General features: G+C 43.1%; 2 protein-coding genes across 7 annotated transcripts in view; one reads left to right on the forward strand and one right to left on the reverse strand.

Moving 5' to 3' along the window:
- Positions 1-780, reverse strand: part of NAA16 (N-alpha-acetyltransferase 16, NatA auxiliary subunit) — a 67,276-nt gene extending 66,496 nt beyond the window's left edge. For all 4 annotated transcript variants that reach the window (XR_009530270.1, XM_060079830.1, XM_060079829.1 and 1 more), the window contains exon 1: positions 470-780. Coding sequence is in view for 3 of the 4 variants with exons in the window: in XM_060079830.1 (XP_059935813.1) it covers positions 470-523 (54 nt within the window). In the remaining variant the exon portion in view is untranslated. The remainder of the gene's footprint in view (positions 1-469) is intronic.
- MTRF1 (mitochondrial translation release factor 1) overlaps positions 495-18,138 on the forward strand; it is a 67,450-nt gene continuing 49,806 nt past the window's right edge. For 2 of the 3 annotated variants that reach the window (XM_060079835.1, XM_060079836.1), the window contains exon 1: positions 17,737-18,009. The gene's annotated coding sequence lies outside the window, so the exon portion shown is untranslated. Of the gene's footprint in view, positions 916-17,736; positions 18,010-18,138 lie in introns of those variants that run through there. The other variant, XM_060079834.1, reaches the window with a different exon arrangement.

Genomic DNA, 18,138 nt, shown 5'->3' on the forward strand with positions numbered 1-18,138 from the left:
GAGTCTCCGAGGTTTTAGTTTCCCGTAACCGGTATAAATCGGATCCCACCCCATTACAAGACCGCTCCCGCTTTCAAAGGTGTCAAGGTGCTCTGTGCAATAGATTCCACATAAAGCAATGAACGAACACCTGGACGCAGGGATGCTGGCAAAAGTAACTGGGGTGGACCGGGGGGAGGAGGTCGCGAGGCCGGCTGCCAGGCGCCGCAGGAGGGCACGGGCCACTCCCGGCCGCGCCCAGGCCCAGGGTGACTGCGTCGGGAAGATTCTGGAAGGAGCGGCCGCGGAGGGAGGGAGGAGAGCGGGGTGGCGGGCCCTGCGAGGCGGGGGTAGGGCCGTGCGGGTTCGCGCACAAACAAAGAACCCAGGGGGGCCGGGCCCAGCCGCGCAGGCGCCATCGCCGCCAGACAGTTAGCCGCGCCGGGCCCGGGGCTGTCGGGGGTGGGCGGCGCAGCCACTGGCCACTCACCAAGATGCGTTTGAAGAGGTTGCTCTCCTTTGGCGGCAGCTGCACGTTCGGCATCGCGGCTGGAGAGGAGGCTGGGTGCCCGCGCGCTCCGTTTCGCGGGATGGGCACCGGGACGAGCCGCGGCTAAGAGTCGGGCTGCGGGCGACGGGTCAGTTCATTGGCCTAGACTTGGGGCTGAGCAGCCTGGGCAGAGCTGTCGGGCAGGGCTGGCAATGGAAAAGGAAGCCGGTCTGGGTAGGACGCCCTTCAGCCCCAGCCTAGCTTTGGGGCAAGCGGCGGCGGCTCCCGTACGGGGCAAGATGGCAGCTAGGGCCCGCCCCCCTCGAGCGAGGCGGCGTGCGCATGCGCAGGGCGCCCCGCGGCGAGGAGCTGGGACCCTGAGTTAGGCGGTCGCTTCTGTTACCTGCACCCAGGCCCCGGGTAGGGCGCTTGCACCGTAGCCGTTCGTAAGTCGCTGCCTTGTATTGTGCTTTGGTTGTTAAGCTTCTGGCCCAAGATAATGTTAGTTATATCAGAATGTGACTTTTTTGATTTCTCTCCAGTCAGGAATTTAAACAGTGCTGGACTCAAAGTAAATTTCTTGATGTAGGACAAACTTGTTTTCCTTATTTTCTCCCTCGACTTAGACTTTAAGAGAAGCCTTTTCTCTCCAGGGCAGAGCAAAGAACTATTCACAACGTATGTGAGGTCACTGGGCAGGACTTGAAAAGGGCTAATGTGAAAGCACGTTTGAAATGTCAGAGAAAAATATTCTCAGCAGTTTAGAACACCTAACATTGTCAGTGAGAATTACGGTGGTTTTATGGGGCGCCTGATTCCCCAGGTCTACCTACGCTTTCTGCTCAGGTGGTTCTCCTTTATACAAGCCCTATAATAATGAAAGAAAAAAGATTCAAACCCAGGATCTTCCAACTCTGGGGCGCTTTCTACCATACATAAAAGGCAGCATAGCGACAGAAATGTGTGAGTCTAGAAAGATCTGGACATACATTGTTGACAAGAATAGCCGTATATACGGTGTAGGTTTAATATTAAGGTATATGTAAATATTAGGTACATAAACTTATACATGTTCTGGATCTTCATTTGTGCATGTTTGTGAGACTACAGGGTAATTGATGCATAGTTGCATTTAATGGGCTGTAATCAGAACTGGGTTGGGCTTACTTGATTTTTTTTCCCTGTAGCCTGAGTTGGTTGGAGATGGGAGAAAGTATCACCTGAGTCTTTTTTTTTTTTTTTTTTTTTTGGCCGCTCTGCAGGGTTTGCCCGATATTAGTTCCCCAGCCATGGATCAGACACGCACCCTCAGCAGTGAAAGTGCAGAGTCCTAACCACTGGACTGCCAGGGAATTCCCTCACTTAAAATAAGGAAGGGACTGTTATTAAAACGGGGGAAGTCCAGAAGGGCCTATGTGTTCTAGACAGAAACTAGGCTCCCCAAGCTATTAGAGAGGAAGTAGGCAAAGAGGGCTTCATGGGAAACTTGGCTGAGTGGCACCTGAGCTGGTGGTGGTCTCCTAGGCCAGGGGTCCCCAACCCCCGGGCCACAGACCGGTAACAATCCGTGGCCTATTAGGAACCCGGCTGCACAGCAGGAGGTGAGCGGCAGGTGAGTGAAGCTTCATCTGTGTTTACAGCCGGGCCGTATTGCTCCCATTACTGCCTGAGCTCCGCCGCCTGTCAGATCAGCGGCCGCATTAGATTCTTAGAGGAGGGCAAACCCTACTGTGGACTGCGCATGCGAGGGATCTAGGCTGCACGCTCCTTATGAGAATCTGATGCCTGATGATCTGAGGTGGAGCTGAGGCAGTGATACCAGCGCTGGGGAGCGGCTGCAAATACAGATGATCATGAGCAGAGAGGTTTGACTGCACAGAGACCATAATAAATCAGTTGCTTGCAGACTCATATCAAAACCCTGTCACTGAGTGGCAAGTGACAATTAAGCTGCATCTTACAGAGTAGACTGGACATAAGCAACACACTTCGGGTGTCACTGTCTCCCATCACCTCCAGATGGGACCATCTAGTTGCAGGAAAACAAGCTCAGGGCTCCCACTGATTCTGCATTATGGAGAGTGGTATAACTATTTCATTATCTATTACAATGTAATAATAATAGAAATAAAGTGCACAATAGATGTAATGTGCTTGAATCATCCCAAAACCATCCCCCCACCCCCTCAGCCCCCGGTCCATGGAAAAATTGTCTGCCACCAAACTGGTCCCTGGTACCAAAAAGGCTGGGGACCTCTGTCCTAGACGAGCAGCAGGGACAGGGGAGTGCCTGCTCACAGCACCCTCCAACTCCACCACTCCTATAGTCTCTACTCACTCTTTGCTCACCATGACATTACTGATTCCTGAAAATTTTTTGGCTCCCAGTTTATCTACGTCCTCAGATGTAAAGGGTTAATTGTGGGACGAGCAGAAGCTCCAGTGCTCCAGTCAGATTATCCCTTGATCCTCATAGGACATGGACTTTTCTGGAATGTACCTCAGCCAGCTCCAGCCACTCTGCCTCACCTCAATGCCGACTTCAAAATGACAAGTTGAAAAAAGAGTGCACGCATACCTTGTTTGTCTACGGTGGGATGGGGTGTGAAGGGAGAGGTGGGGAATTGAAAAGAATGTCAATATCATAGCTGGTAGTTGTCAGCCTGAACCTTAGAGTGTCTAAAAGACGTGATGCACACACAGTGAGAAAGCCTGGATTAGCCCATGGCTGTAATTTTATCACTGACTTCCTCTTTAGTCTGGAGCAAATCTTATTTCCACCTTTCAACAGAAAATGGGGTTATAATAACATTATGGTAATATTGCACACCAGGGTTACGTGAATGTAATGCTTAGTCATTCCTAAGCCCTTAGAAAAAAACCAACTGCATGGTAAATCTGAACTCATTGTCTCTCAGGAAGAATGCTGAAGCCCCACTGAGGGCCTCTACCCAGATGTTCTCTCCTGGTGCTTCAGGCAGGGTGGACGTCCTTTAGAATCATGCACATGGTAAAATAACAGTAGCAACACCTGTGAAGACCTGAACAGTTCCTGGAGCACTTTTTACATACGGGATATGGGCCAGTGATTCTCCTGCAAAGTCTCATCGAGCCAAGGAGAAAAGAATCTAGAAAAGGATGGTCTCCACCCCATATACATAGCATATCTTACAAAGCCAGCTGACAGGGTAAAATCAAGTCATTTGCTGCTATTCCCACCACCAAAGGGATGGAAAAGAGCTCATCAGATTGCGTAATGTTTCTGTTCACTTCTCCCTTCCGTGCTCTTGTTTCAGAAAAGAGGGTACGTCATTCCTCCCTGGGAGCTCTTGATCCCATCTCCTTTTGCTTTTCCTGAACTTTCATTCATCAGTTATTCCTCCCACTATTTGCATTTTCTCCCTCCTTATGTAGTTTATATTCTGTGGGAGGAGGCGGAGAATAAACACATAAAGAAAGAAGATTATTCCAGACTGTGGGAGGTCCTGGGAAGGAAATAAAACAAGGTCACGTGAGGGCAATGGGGGTTGAGGAGAGAACAAATGTGTTTAAATACTCGAAATACTTCAGGTACTCAGGAATGATCTAGAACAGCTTCTGGAGCGGTGATAACATGAACAGAGACCTAAAGGATGAGAAGAGAATTAACAAGATGAGAAATTGGAACATCGCTTTCCAGTGAAAGGGAACCACGTGCACATGCCCTAATATAGGAACATGATTAAAAGAGTCAGGTTAAGAACTACAGGTTCAAGGAGGTGGCTGGGGGGGTCATGAGGGGAGGAAGATGGTATGGTTCAGTTGAAACTGTAGCCCAGGTTGTCTTCGGTTTGTCATCTTAGGCAATGTGGTTTGGTTTGGTTTCATCCTAAACCCAGTGAGGGAGCCATTGAAGCATTTGAAGCAGGAAAGTTACATGATCTGATTTATTTTTTTAAAAGGTCACTCTGAAAGAGATAATGGAGTTTCTTCTAGGAAAGTGCCAATTCTAATCTAATCCTCCTTAAGATTTGGCTTCTGCCTCTTTTGAAAATGTTCTCTGAAATCTCACCAATTCATTTGTTCAGTACTTAGTTATGGAGCACAATGTGACAGACAGTCTTCTGACAAACAAAACTAGCTGCCCTCATGAAGCTCACATGTTAAGGATTGCCTAGTGGCCAAATCCAAAGATTTTTTTCAGTTCACAGTTTCCTTAACTTCTCTGTAGCATTTCACACAGTGGATCACCCTGTCCTTGACTTTTTCTGCCTTCAGTCACCAAGCCCCAGCAGAATCCTGGGTTTCCGCCTGTCTCTCCTCCTAGTCATTCTCTGGGTCCTCCATCATCTCCTCCTCTTTCTTTTTTTTTTAAATTAATTGATTTTATTTATTTAGTTTTGGCTGCATTGGGTCCTCGTTGCTGCACAGAGGCTTTCTCTAGTTGTGGCGAGTGGGAGCTACTCTTCGTTGTGGTGCACGGACTTCTCATTGTGGTGGCTTGTCTTGTTGCGGAGCACGGGCTCTAGGTGCGTGGGCTTCAGTAGTTGTGGCACGCGGGCTCAGTAGTTGTGGTGCATAGGCTTAGTTGCTCCGCTGCATGTGGGATCTTCCCGGACCAGGGCTTGAACCCGTGTCCCCTGCATTGGCAGGCGGATTCTTAACCACTGTGCCAGCAGGGAAGCCCCCCCTCCTCTCTCTAAATGTTGCTTGTCTAGACAGCTTGGCTTTCTCTTTCAACAGCAGCAATAAAACCTGTTCATCAAGCAGCTGCTGCTCATCAGCAAGATGAAATTAATAATTCTCCTGCTCCCATAGCCTCCATTATTAACACCAAGCAGATTACAAAGCTGTCTCCCGTTTCAAACCCTCTTGATCTCTTAGCCTTCATGCCCACTTGTTTGTTAAATATCTCTACCTGGATGTCTTATAAACATTTTCTACTTGAACAGTAAAAATAAAACTTACCGGGGCTTATATACAAACTCCCATAGGAGTTCGTGAGGGAACAATCAGCACCTTTTTCCCCATCCCACTGCCTCCCCCCCAAATCATAATACTTCACCTTCATTTAAGGACAGGATACTTGAGTCTATACTCACCAGGTTTGTTGTTTTTTTCTCCTTTTCCTCTTGGTCACTATCCTTCATTTGTTCATTTGCCAAGTGACAATAGTTGTCATTTCAACGTCACTCCTAGCATCCATCTACTATGATTCCAGTAACTATTTATGATTTAAAACCCTAGCCTTGGATGAATAAACTGTGGTACATTTAGACAATGGAATATTATTTAGTACTAAAAAGAAATGAGCTATCAAGCCATGAAAAGACATCAAAGAATCTTAAATGTATATTATTAAGTGAAAGAAGCCAATCTGAAAAGGCTGCATACTGTATGATTCCAACTATATGACTGTCTAGAAAAGACAAAACTATGGAGACAGTAAAAAGATCAGTGATTGCCAAGGGTTAGGGGGAGGGAGGAGTGACAAGGTGAAGCACAGAGGGTTTTTAGGGCAGTGAAAGTATTCTGTATGATTCTATAGTGGTGGCTACACATCATTATACACTTGTCAAAACCTATAGGGTGTACAAGCACCAAGAGTGAACCCTAATGTAAACTATGGACTGTGGGTGATAATGAGGTGTCAATGTAGGTTCATCAGTTGTAGCAAATGTATTGCTCTGGTGGGAGATATTGACAATGGAAGAGGCTATGCATATGTGGGGACAGGGGGTTTCCATAGGGGAAATCTCTGTAACTTCAGCTTCATTTTTCTGTGAACCTAAAACTGCTCTAAAAAATATAATCCAGGGGCTTCCCTGGGGGCACAGTGGTTGAGAATCTGCCTGCCAACGCAGGGGACACGGGTTTGAGCCCTGGTCTGGGAAGATCCCACATGCCGCGGAGCAACTGGGCCCATGAGCCACAACTACTGAGCCTGCGCATCTGGAGCCTGTGCTCCGCAACAAGAGAGGCCGTGACAGTGAGAGGCCCGCGCACCGCAATGAAGAGTGGCCCCTGCTCGCCGCAACCAGAGAAAGCCCTCGCACAGAAACGAAGACCCAACACAGCCAAATAAATAAATAAATAAATAAAATGAATTGATTTTTTAAAAAAGATTTTAAAAAAATACAATCCATTTAAAAAAAAATCCCTAGCCTTACAGTTCCTTGGTTTCATCTACAAAGACCTTCACCTTCTACCCTATTTTAGCTACCCACTCCCATGGCCAAATTTAGAATCAGCAAGACCTGCCCCTCCTCTTAAATCATAAATTCTAGCAATCTACTACCTTATATTTTATTTTATTTCATTTCATTTCGTTTTACCACGCCGCACAGCATGCGGCATCTCAGTTCCCTGACCAGGGATCGAACCTGTGCCCCCTGCAATGGAAGTGCGGAGTCTTAAGCACTGGACCACCAGGGAAGTCCCTTAAATTATTTTTAAATGAGAAGAGATTTGCCAATACCCTTTTAACTCCGAGGAAACTTGTTTCAACAGGCATAACTACCTGTTATTGAAGATGAGATGCCAGCTTCTGGGATTAGTAGCCTGTCAGGGTGACACTGAGAGAAGCCTTTTTGCCATTGCACTGAGGTTCCAGCATCCTGCCTCCAGCATGAGCCCAAGGGCTGTTGCTCTCAGAGGGTTGTTCTGTGTACACCTATCATTTCTGATGCTAGTGACTTCAATCAGATTCTTTGAGGGACAATTCATGTTCTAATGACAATCTCCTATCTTTTCTTCTACAAACATTTGCTGATTCCTTAATAAGAGCCTTTCACTCTTCAAGATGCAGGGGATCACACTATTTTCTCCTTATCTACTCACTCATTCAAACCCCATTTGTGGAATGCCCCTCAGCACCCATCACTTTTCTTCTTTCTTCTCCTCTCAGCAGAAACAGTGCCTTCTGGACTTCCCTGGTGGTCCAGTAGTTAAGAATCCACCTTCCAGTGCAGGGGACACGGATTCAATCCCTGGTCGGGGAACTAAGATCCCACAGGCAGTGGGGCAAGTAAGCCCGTGGGCTGCAACTACTGATCCCACGCGCCACAATTAGAGAGCCTGCACACTGCAACTACTGAGCCTGTGTGCTCTGGAGCCTGCATGCCACAACTAGAGAGAAGCCCTTGTGCTACAACTAGAGAGAAGCCCGCTCACCGCAACGAAAGATCCCGCGTACTGCAACTAAGACCCAACGCAGCCAAAAATAAATAAATATTAAAAACAAAAAAACAGTGCCTTCTGGCCTAAGCAGAATTAATTCCTCCAACAGTGCTTAGGAGGGAATACATTTCTACCTTCTTTGGAGACTTCACTTCTCTCTCCTTATTCTCCCTTCTCTTCTCAATTACTGTAATCATTTAATAATAACTGTTATTGAGCACATACCCTGTACCAGACACTATGTATAATTTGCTATTTCTTATTTAATTCTCACGAAAGCACCATGAGAAAAATGCTATTATCCCCCTTTTACAAATGAGAACTGAAGCTTAAAAAAAAGTAAATTTATGGGGCTTCCCTGGTGGCGCAGTGGTTGAGAGTCCGCCTGCCAATGCAGGGGACACGAGTTCGTGCCCCGGTCTGGGAAGATCCCACATGCCGCGGAGCGGCTGGGCCGGTGAGCCATGGCCGCTGAGCCTGCGCATCCGGAGCCTGTGCTCTGCAACGGGAGAGGCCACAACAGTGAGAGGCCCGCGTACCGCAAAAAAAAAAAAAAAAAAAAAAAAAAAGTAAATTTATACCCAATTATGAAACTAAGTAAGAGCCATCTCACCAAAGTTCATGCCTGTAGCTACTATGCTAAACTGCTTTTCATAGCATACTAATGAGTTTCCATAGATCCTTAGCCAGCCTCCTTCAGTTTATTTTTTGCATTAATTTCCAAGGGAAGAATCTGTATTAATGGGAATCTGCATTCATTTTCTATCACTGCTGTAACAGATTGCCACAAATTATGTCTTAAAGCAACACAAATTTATTATCTCACAGTTTTGGACATCAGAAGTCAGAAATGTGTCTGCAGGACCATGTTCCTTTTGGAGGCTCTAGGAGAGAATTTATTTCCTTGCCTTTACTAGCTTCTCCAGGCCACCTGCATTTCTGGGCTCATGGCCCTTTCTTCCATCTTCAAAGCCAACAGCAAAGCATCTCCTCTGCTCTCTGACCTCTGCTTCCTCTTCACATCTTCTCTCTGACTCTAATTCTACTGCCTCTCTCTTGTAAGGACCCTTGTGATCCCACTGGGCCCACGAAGATAATGCAGGGTCATCTCCCCATCTTAATATATTTAATCACATCTGCAAAATCTCTTTTTGCCATATAAGGTAACACAGTCACAGATCCCGGTGATTATAGAGTGTTACACACATTCAGCCTACTACATGATCTTTGTAAAATACAAATCTAATGATGCCTTTTTTAAAGTATTAATTTATTTTGGCTGCTCCGGGTCTTAGTTGCAGCACTTGGGGTCTTTGTTGTGGCCTGTTTAGTTGCAGCATGCGGACTTCTTATTTGTGGCAAGTGCAATCTTAGTTTTGGCATGCACGTGGGAGCTAGTTCCCAGACCAGGGATAGAACCCAGGCCCCCTGCATTGGGAGCACAGAGTCTTACCCACTGGCCCACCAGGGAAGTCCCTAATGATGCTTATTGCTTAAACCTCTTCCATGGCTTCCAGGAGAAAGCTGAGCCTCTTTACCTGAGAATGTGAAGCCCTTTATGATTTGGTTCCTGCCTATCTCTTGAAATTTCCCAGATTCTCAGTGTGTATCTGCGATGCCCTTCCTATCTGTGCCTAGCTCACTTCTACTTGTCCTTCGGAATTCAGATTAAGGATCAGCTTCTCCCAGAAGCCATCCCTGTCCCTGACCCTGATATGGCTGCCTCTCCTCTACACTCTCGAAACACTCACTACTCACCTCTAAGCTCATCGTAATGTGTTGAAGTCACTAACTTACTCGTCTATTTCCTCCATTAGACTGAAGTCCCTCTGGATCAGACACCATGTCTTATTTAACTGTGCATTCCCTGTGTTTTACAGTTGTTGCTCAAAATATCTTTGCTGAATTAATCATCTTCCTGTAGCACATAGCATAGTATCCTATGTATAGTACAGAGTCAAAAACATATTTGTTAAATTGAGCTATAGTTGTTTTCACCTCCTCAGGAATAGGAAAGTAATTTATCATCTTCTGCCAAGGAGACTCGGAATTTGGGACTTGTATCTTGCTCCTCAGAACTGTAAAATGAAGTGTGAATAATAAATTGCTAAGTATAATACAAGGAAAGATTCAGCAATATTACAAGAATTGTAATTGAGATTATATGAGAGCTTAAATGAAGGACTATGATAGGTGGATGAACTGATCTATCAAAGACACTGACAGCTGGAATGGAGTCTGTTTTCCTCACCACTGAACCCCTAGCACTTAGCAGAGTACTTGGTACATAGTAGATATTCAGTAAATACTGGTTTGATGAAGATAATTTCAATGAATTGCACTCCAGGCAGAGGAATTAGTATTGTTAAGAAAAATTGGGAGACTCCGAAATAGGCAAAGAGATTATAAGACCTCCTGTTGAATTAACTGTTTTTCATTGTCTTTGAGCTATTTTACAACTCTTTTATGTTGTAGAAAGCTGCTAACAATGCACATGATTCTTTTACTGAGATTGCCCTTTTTAAAAAAATTACTTAATTAATTTATTTATTTTTGGCTGCATTGGGTCTTCATGGCTGCGGGTCAGGCTTTCTTTAGTTGCGGCGAGTGGGGGCTACTTTTGGTTGCGGTGCACGGGCTTCTCATTGCGGTGGCTTCTCTTGTTGCCTAGCACAGGCTATAGGCGCGTGGGCTTCAGTAGATGTGGCTCGCAGGCTTTAGAGCGCAGGCTAAGTAGTTGTGGCACTCGGCTTTAGTTGCTCCTCGGCATGTGGGATCTTCCCAGAACTGGGCTCAAACCCTTGTCCCCTGCATTGGCAGGTGGATTCTTAACCACTACGCCACCAGGGAAGCCCTGCACATGATTCTTTTCCCTAGAAATGCAAATTTGTATAACTGAGATGCAAGTGGTTATGTCTTGCGTGTACTGACCAGTTTTTCATCTTTTAAACAAATTCATTTCAGCATTCCTTATGGTGTATTTATGTTTTCTCTTTAGATTTTAACAAATTATAACATCCCTCATTAATTAATAATTAATTAAGTTTAAAAATTGACAGTTGTACATTTCATATTTATACAGAAGTCATCATCTTACCTTTAAAAAATATCTTTTAGGGCTTCTCTGGTGGCGCAGTGGTTGAGAGTCTGCCTGCCGATGCAGGGGGCACGGGTTCAAGCCCCGGTCCGGGAAGATCCCACATGCCGCGGAGCGGCTGGGCCCGTGAGCCGTGGCCGCTGAGCCTGCACTTCCGGAGCCTGTGCTCCGCAACGGGAGAGGCCACAACAGTGAGAGGCCCGCGTACCAAAAAAAAAAAAAAAAAAAATATATATATATATATATATATATGTATCTTTTAGCAGTATGAACAAAAAAGACAAGTTTCAGGATGTGTTTTGGGAGAAATAAGGAGTTATCTGGTTGAGCTGAAACATGAGGTCCTTGGAGGATATCATGAGAGAAGAGAAGAGGCTAGCTACATTGGAGTCAGATCCTGGAGAGCTGGGAGAACGATATGCAAGTTAGTGAGAGAATACAGGCAGCAGAATCAAGGTCACAGTGCAGCCCAGCCTTTTTGGTTCAAATCCCTTTGGCCACTCTTCATCTGTCTGTTGGGCACAGTCTTGAGCAAGTCACCTAGCCATGCTGTGCCTCAGCACTTCGTAGGGTTGTTGGGAAGATTGAGTGAGTTAGTTAAATGTTAAACATTTAGAGCACTACCTGGTAAAGAATAAGTACTCAGTGAATGTTAACTACTATATTATTGTTACAGTTCACAGTTCTTTACCTGAAATACTTGGACCAGCTGTTTTCAAACTTCAGGATACTTTGGATTTAGAAAGGAAATGCATATACCGTACATTATAACACTTTCAGCAGGATCTGGAGCAGCAGCCTGTAATCGAACAAACAAATATTTCTTTTTTTAATTAAATCAAATTAAATTTTATTTTTTATTGAAGTATAGTTGATTTACAATGTTGTGTTAGTTTCACGTGTACAGCAAAGTGATTCAGAGATATATATTCTTTTTCATATTCCTTTCCCTTGTAGGTTATTAGAAAATATTGAATATAGTTTCCTGTGCTATACAGTAGGTCCTTGTTGGTTATCTATTTTATATGCAGTAGTGTGTACATGTTAATCCTAAATTCCTAGTTTATCCCTCCCCCCCATGAATAAATATTTCTTCAGTAAAAAATATGAATATTTATTCCAAGTGGGATAAATACAGATATAAATAGTCTCACTTCAGTCTCAGTTGGTATGCCTGCCAAACTGGGTTTGGTTAGGGCATATTTGGCCATCAAATAAGTTACCAAAAACCCTTCAGTTTTCAGAGATTTTTTGATATTTGCATTGAAAACAAGGTTTTTCAGAGCTTTTGGGATTTGAGAATTGCAGAGAATTGCCATACTACTAAAGTAAAGAAAAAGATAAGATTGAAATAGAATTTGGAAATCCTGGAAATTGTTCAGAAAGCAAAATTTTGAATTTGATCACCGCTCCACTTTGGCAAAGTTTATTTTTTTCTTTTAAAAATTTCAAAGCAAGGGCAACAAATAGTTGATGAGGAAAAGTTTCTCTTTATAGAGATTCCAAATAATAAATGAAGTCAGGGGACTTCCCTCGTGGCGCAGTGGTTAAGACTCCACGCTCCCAATGCAGGGAGCCCAGGTTTGATCCTTGGTCAGGGAACCAGGTCCCACATGCATGCCGCAACTAAGAGTTCGCATGCCGCAACTAAGGAGCCTGCGAGCCGCGACTAAGTCCCGGCACAACCAAATAAATAAATAAATAAGTGAAGTCAGAATGATAAAATATCACCATTTTGCAACTTCTAATGGAATAATGGATCTAGGCAATCAAGAGCTTCTAGTATTTAAAAAAGACACAACTAAATATTTTGCATCTTCCTTTGTAAGTATCTAACCCACTTATGAATTAGTTTTGAAAAAAAAAAAGTAAATATGACTCTATTCAAGCTTCCAGACCAGTTTATAGGAAATACAGGAAACAAAGGAACATGATAAACACCACAACACAAGTCTAGAAAAATCTAGACTGTGTGAAACTCCTCAAGGCAAAGGATCTGGTCTCTTCAACAAATGCATTGCAAATAAAAAAAATTAAAAAGAGGGGGGAACCTGTAGATTAAAACAAACCAAGTATTATATATAGCAACAAATTGCAATGTATGGACCTTATTTGAATCTTGATATGAACAAGCAAACTGCCTCCCCCCGCCAAAAAAGAAAAAGACAAAAAATCTGGCACAATCAGGGAAATTTAGATACTGACTAGATATTTGATAATATTAAGAAGCTATTTTTAATTTTTAGGGGTGATCATATATTTCAAAAGTCTTTATCTCCTGGAGATGTATACAAAAATATTTACAGACGAAGAGTTACGATGTCTTGTATTTGCTTCAAATTAATCCAGTGAGGATGAGAAGAGAGAGGAAGGAGGGAAGGTGAAACACTAAGTTGATAATGTTGAGAATTCATGATGAGTGCACAGGGGTCATTTTACTGTTCTATTTTTGAACATGTTTGAAACTTTTCATAATAAAAAGGGAAAAAATAAAAAGATATATATCTACACACACAGAGAGTATAGATTACACTGTATTCCTCAAGGGAAGATTTGGATCTAAGTTGGAAAGTACTTTAATGCTTATAAAGGGTATTTGAAGACTACTGTTAGTAGAAAAAGATGGAAAAACTAAACTCATTGAGATGAAAATTTGAAAATGTATAGTTCAAAACTGAAGGAAATAATTTAAGAAAAATATTTAGCCTGAAATCTAGGGTGAAAAATGGAAGAGATGAAATTACCAAGAAGTTGTAGGAGACAACACTAAATGAGCTTATTAACAAAGCTGACCTCAACCTAGGCTAATACCAGTTTATGGGGTAAAAGATGAGTTTCCAGGATCTACCCTTTTATTATTATTATTAGAGTAAAAGAAATACATCGTAAGTTGACATTTCAAGACCCCTTGAACACCTCTTGACTCTGAAAATAACTTGCGATCTAGTTTCAATAATGCCAGCAGGTGGCGTTTGTTAGCTTTATTTTTTTCAAGCTCCGAAAAATTTGAGAACCAGTATGAACATGTGAAAATAAGAAATGCTCTTTTTTCATTCTTTGTATTTCGCTTCTCTCGGGAAAAAATAGTTTATAAGAATACAAATAGAATAAACTCTGTTTTTTTACTTTTCCACCATATTGAGAGCTTGAATTTTGTATTAAATTGCTACCTGCTTTCGCTTTTTCTATAGTAAAATATATCTGATTAAAATCCCAAGCCATGGGCCTCCCTGGTGGCGCAGTGGTTGAGAGTCCGCCTGCCGATGCAGGGGATACGGGTTCGTGCCCCGATCTGGGAGGATCCCACATGCCGCGGAGCGGCTGGGCCCGTGAGCCATGGCCGCTGGGCCTGCGCATCCGGAGCCTGTGCTTCGCAACGGGAGAGGCCACAACAGTGAGAGGCCCGCATACCGCAAAAAGAAAAAAAAAAAAAAAAAAAAAAAAAAAATCCCAAGCCATTGCCAGTCTTCCCATTGTGAAATGTCCAAGATGTGGTCAAGAGCCAAACTCCCGGGAATCAGAAAGCCAGGTGTATCTTCACAGTGTGCTAAAAAACAATGTGTTGGGCTTCCCTGGTGGCGCAGCGGTTGAGAGTTCACCTGTCGATGCAGGAGACACGGGTTCGGGCCCCGGTCCGGGAGGATCCCACATGCCGCGGAGCGGCTGGGCCCGTGAGCCATGGCCGCTGAGCCTGCGCGTCCGGAGCCTGTGCTCCGCAACGGGAGAGGCCACAACAGTGAGAGGCCCGCGTACCACAAAAAAAAAAAAAAAAAAAAAAAAAAAACACCCAATGTGTTATGGCTTGTGTGCTCAGATTTTATGTTGCTTTCAGTGCCACTGAAAATTTCCAGATAGGACCAAAGTTTCAACTTAGCCTGGAACAATCTCTACGCTCACCCTCGTCTAGCTCCCCAAAGAATGTCCAAGGCTGAGGAAAGTCTGATGATCTGCTTCTCTCGGGGTAAGCCCTAAGCAGACAGTTGACTGATGTGAAATCTCTGCTAAAGGACACAAATTGACCTCTTGTAAGTACTCGAGACGGGAGTGTCCTCAGAATCTTTAAAAGAATCCGGAAGTCTCTGAGAGGAAGTGAAGAGAAAATCCCCATTCCCTACCCCTTTGGGTTTGGGACTGATTTGCTCTAAATGGAGATGAAAAATGACCCCACGTATTTTGTTGTGTTAGCATGCTCCAAGGTGGAGGAGGGGGACACAGGTCATTTAGCTTCTGACAAAGAGATACCAAATTGTCAGTGCCCATTACAAATTCATTCAACAAAGAAAGTATTCATAGTTGACTTTATTGTGAGAAATATTTCAGACATGGTAGTGCTTGTTTCTAATTTAATTAGAATGCTAATTCTTTTTCCCCCACTGAATCAACCTCTTTTATTACTATTTCTGGAAACTTTTATCCTGTAATATATCAGATTTCTTGCAAATAGAAGTTGTTTAACTTCATAGAACAATTTGAGAATAATAACTTCCATAAGGCTTTTCAATCAAACATGAAAGAATGTCTTTTTTCTTTTATAGCTTTCTTGTTTACAATACCCATCACAAAATTTCAAGAAATTCATAGTACTATGAAAAGGAAAATAGAGATTACCTATAATTCCACCAGATTTTCCTTTTTCTTTTTTTTTTTGCTGCACTGCACAGCTTGCAGAATCTTAGTTCCCCGACCAGGGATTGAACCCAGTCCACAGCAGTGAAAGCACCAAGTCCTAACCACTGGACCACCAGGGAATTCCCTCTTCCAGACTTTTAAATATGCATCACATACTTTTTTTTACATCAATTAATTATTTATTTATTTTTGGCTGCACTGGGCCTTGGTCATTGCACGTGGGCTTTCTCTAGTTGTAGGGTGCAGGGGCTACTCTTCCTTGCCATGCATGGGCTTCTCATTGCAGTGGCTTCTCTTGTTGCGGAGCACGGGCTCTAGGCTCGCGGGCTTCAGTAGTTGTGGCACGAGGGCTCAGTAGATGTGGCTTGTGAGCTTAGCTGCTCTGTGCAGTCTTCCCAGACCAGGGCTCCAACCTGTGTCCCCTGCATTGGCAGGCAGATTCTTAACCACTGCACCACCAGGGAGGTCCCACATATTTTTTTAAGTGAAATAGTTTGATGAGTTTTTTAAACATTCTCTTTCACTTAATAATATATTGTGGACATCTTTGCATATTAATAAATATAATTATAACCACATTACTTTCTTTAAAAAAACATGGAGGAGGAAGCAATATTTATAGTCTTTAGGGATTTTCTTTAAATTTAGAAATAACATTCATAAAGTGTATAACGTTTCATGTATATCTCAATAAATGTTTATGTATGTAAATGTCTTTGCTTGGGCTGCCATAACAAAGTACCATACTGAGTGGCTTAAACAACAGAAGTTTATTTCTCACAGTTTTGGAGGTTGGAAAGTTCAAGATCAAGGTGCTGGCAAGGTAGGTTTCATTCTGAGGCCTCTTCTCTTGGCTTGTAGGTGGCTGCTATCTTGCTGTGTGCTCACCCCCTGACCTCTTTTCGCTTGTTGAGGGGAAGAGGGGGGCAGAAAGAAACTACACAAGCTCTCTGGTCTCTTCCTGTAAGGGCACTAGTCCTATCAGATTAGGGTTCCCTCTATATGACCTCACTTAACCGTAATCACCTTAAAGGCCCTATTTCCAGTGGGGTTATACTGGAGGTTAGCTTCAACATACTGAATTTGGGAGGGATTAGTCCATGGCACTAAAGCTTATTTTTTAAGAAGGAAGTTTTATATATACTACTTAAGTTATATATCTGCATACATACATCAAAATAAAGAATTTTGTTGGATAATTTAGGAGAATGATTTATGGGGTACTTTGGTATTCGTGAGAGCAAAGATTTTTGTCTTTTCTGTTCATTGCTGAAGTCTCATGTCTATAATAGTGATTAACACATAACTGGTGCTCAGTGTTTACTGCATGAAAGACTGAATGTTTTCTTTTTTCTGAAGGAGGGAAGCAGTATCAGAGCTTAGGAGGCATAGATCATTAAGACAGATTGTCTTCATTGAATCTCAGCTCTATCACTTACTAGTTCTTTTACCTTGGACAAGTGACTTAAACTCTCTGTGCCTTAGTTTTCTCTTCTGAAAAATGGGTATTTTAGGGTTGCTGTAAAGATTAAATTAATTAATAAATAGGCTTAAGCCATTTAGAGTAGTATCTAATATGTAGTTGGTAGAAGTCGATACCTTGAAATAGGCAATACATGTTAGATATTTATATTTATGCCTAATTCTCCTTTTTATATATGTGGTCATAAACTAAGAAAATATCTTGTGAAGTTGCTAATGTGGAATTCTTGTTGCCTCTGCTTTTCAGGAAGAAATACTAGGGCACAGAGGTCAAATGACTTGTAAATGTGATCACCAATGTAAATGTGTATCCTACTTGAATATTCAAAGTAAGGCAATATATTTGCATTTTCCTGGAATTGTTTATTATTTAGGATTTTTAATGCTTTACTTAATTGATGGTTTACAAGCTACGAACTTAAATTGAGCCCCAAAATTGTGCTTATGTATACAACAGCTATAAATTCACTAAGTTGTGGCTATATGTGGCTCTCATATTTTGGATCCTCCTTATGATTAAAAAAAATACAACTTCATAGTCTCAATTAGTCATTAGGTATCTTCTCAGGCAATGGAAGCTGAAAGTACAAGTATTAACATGCAGAATCCTGCAAATTTTTGAATGATGAAAAGGGATCCTCATTTAAAAAAATCAGGAATCTCTGCTCTAGTGGCTCTTGTATATCTTGTATATCTTGATCTCTTAATCAGAACTGTAGAGAACCTCCCTTCTGGGCTTGCCTGAAACTGTGAAAACCAAAGCTCCACCTTTGGCCTAGGGGGTTGGAGGCTGGGCGTTCGTCCGAGATAAACTACAACTCCCAAGATTCCCGGGTGGGAGCTCTTGGGAGTTGTGGTTCATTGAACACTGCGGCACCAATGCCCTGGCACCTGCCCTTCCCCTTCCATCGCAACCTACACCCTGGGCTCAGAATCCGGATGAGTAAGTCGCCTGGTCATCTCTCTCGTGGGAATTTTTCTCGCTTTTCCATTTTCTCTTTTGTTTCCTCTGTTAGCTTATTGTTAGGCACACGCCAGGACTACTCTTCTGGAGAAGAGTCGAGACGGAAGAGGCGGGATCAAGCTCTAAGCCGGAAGGGGTGAACCCGGCAGTGAAAGTGATCCGGTGCCTGTCGGGCTGAAACGTAGTGGAACACAGAAGGTTCTGACCTCCGTAAGGAAACCTAACGTCCTTTCTGTCTTTTTTTTTTTTTTTTTTTTTTTTTTTTAACGTGCTCACAGTTCACTTCTCTTTTCTGGTCTTAAAAGTCTATTTTCCTTCTGCAGCTTTTTTTTTTTTTTT

This window comes from Mesoplodon densirostris, chromosome 17, assembly GCF_025265405.1.
Source record: "Mesoplodon densirostris isolate mMesDen1 chromosome 17, mMesDen1 primary haplotype, whole genome shotgun sequence".
Classification (NCBI taxonomy): domain Eukaryota; kingdom Metazoa; phylum Chordata; class Mammalia; order Artiodactyla; family Ziphiidae; genus Mesoplodon; species Mesoplodon densirostris.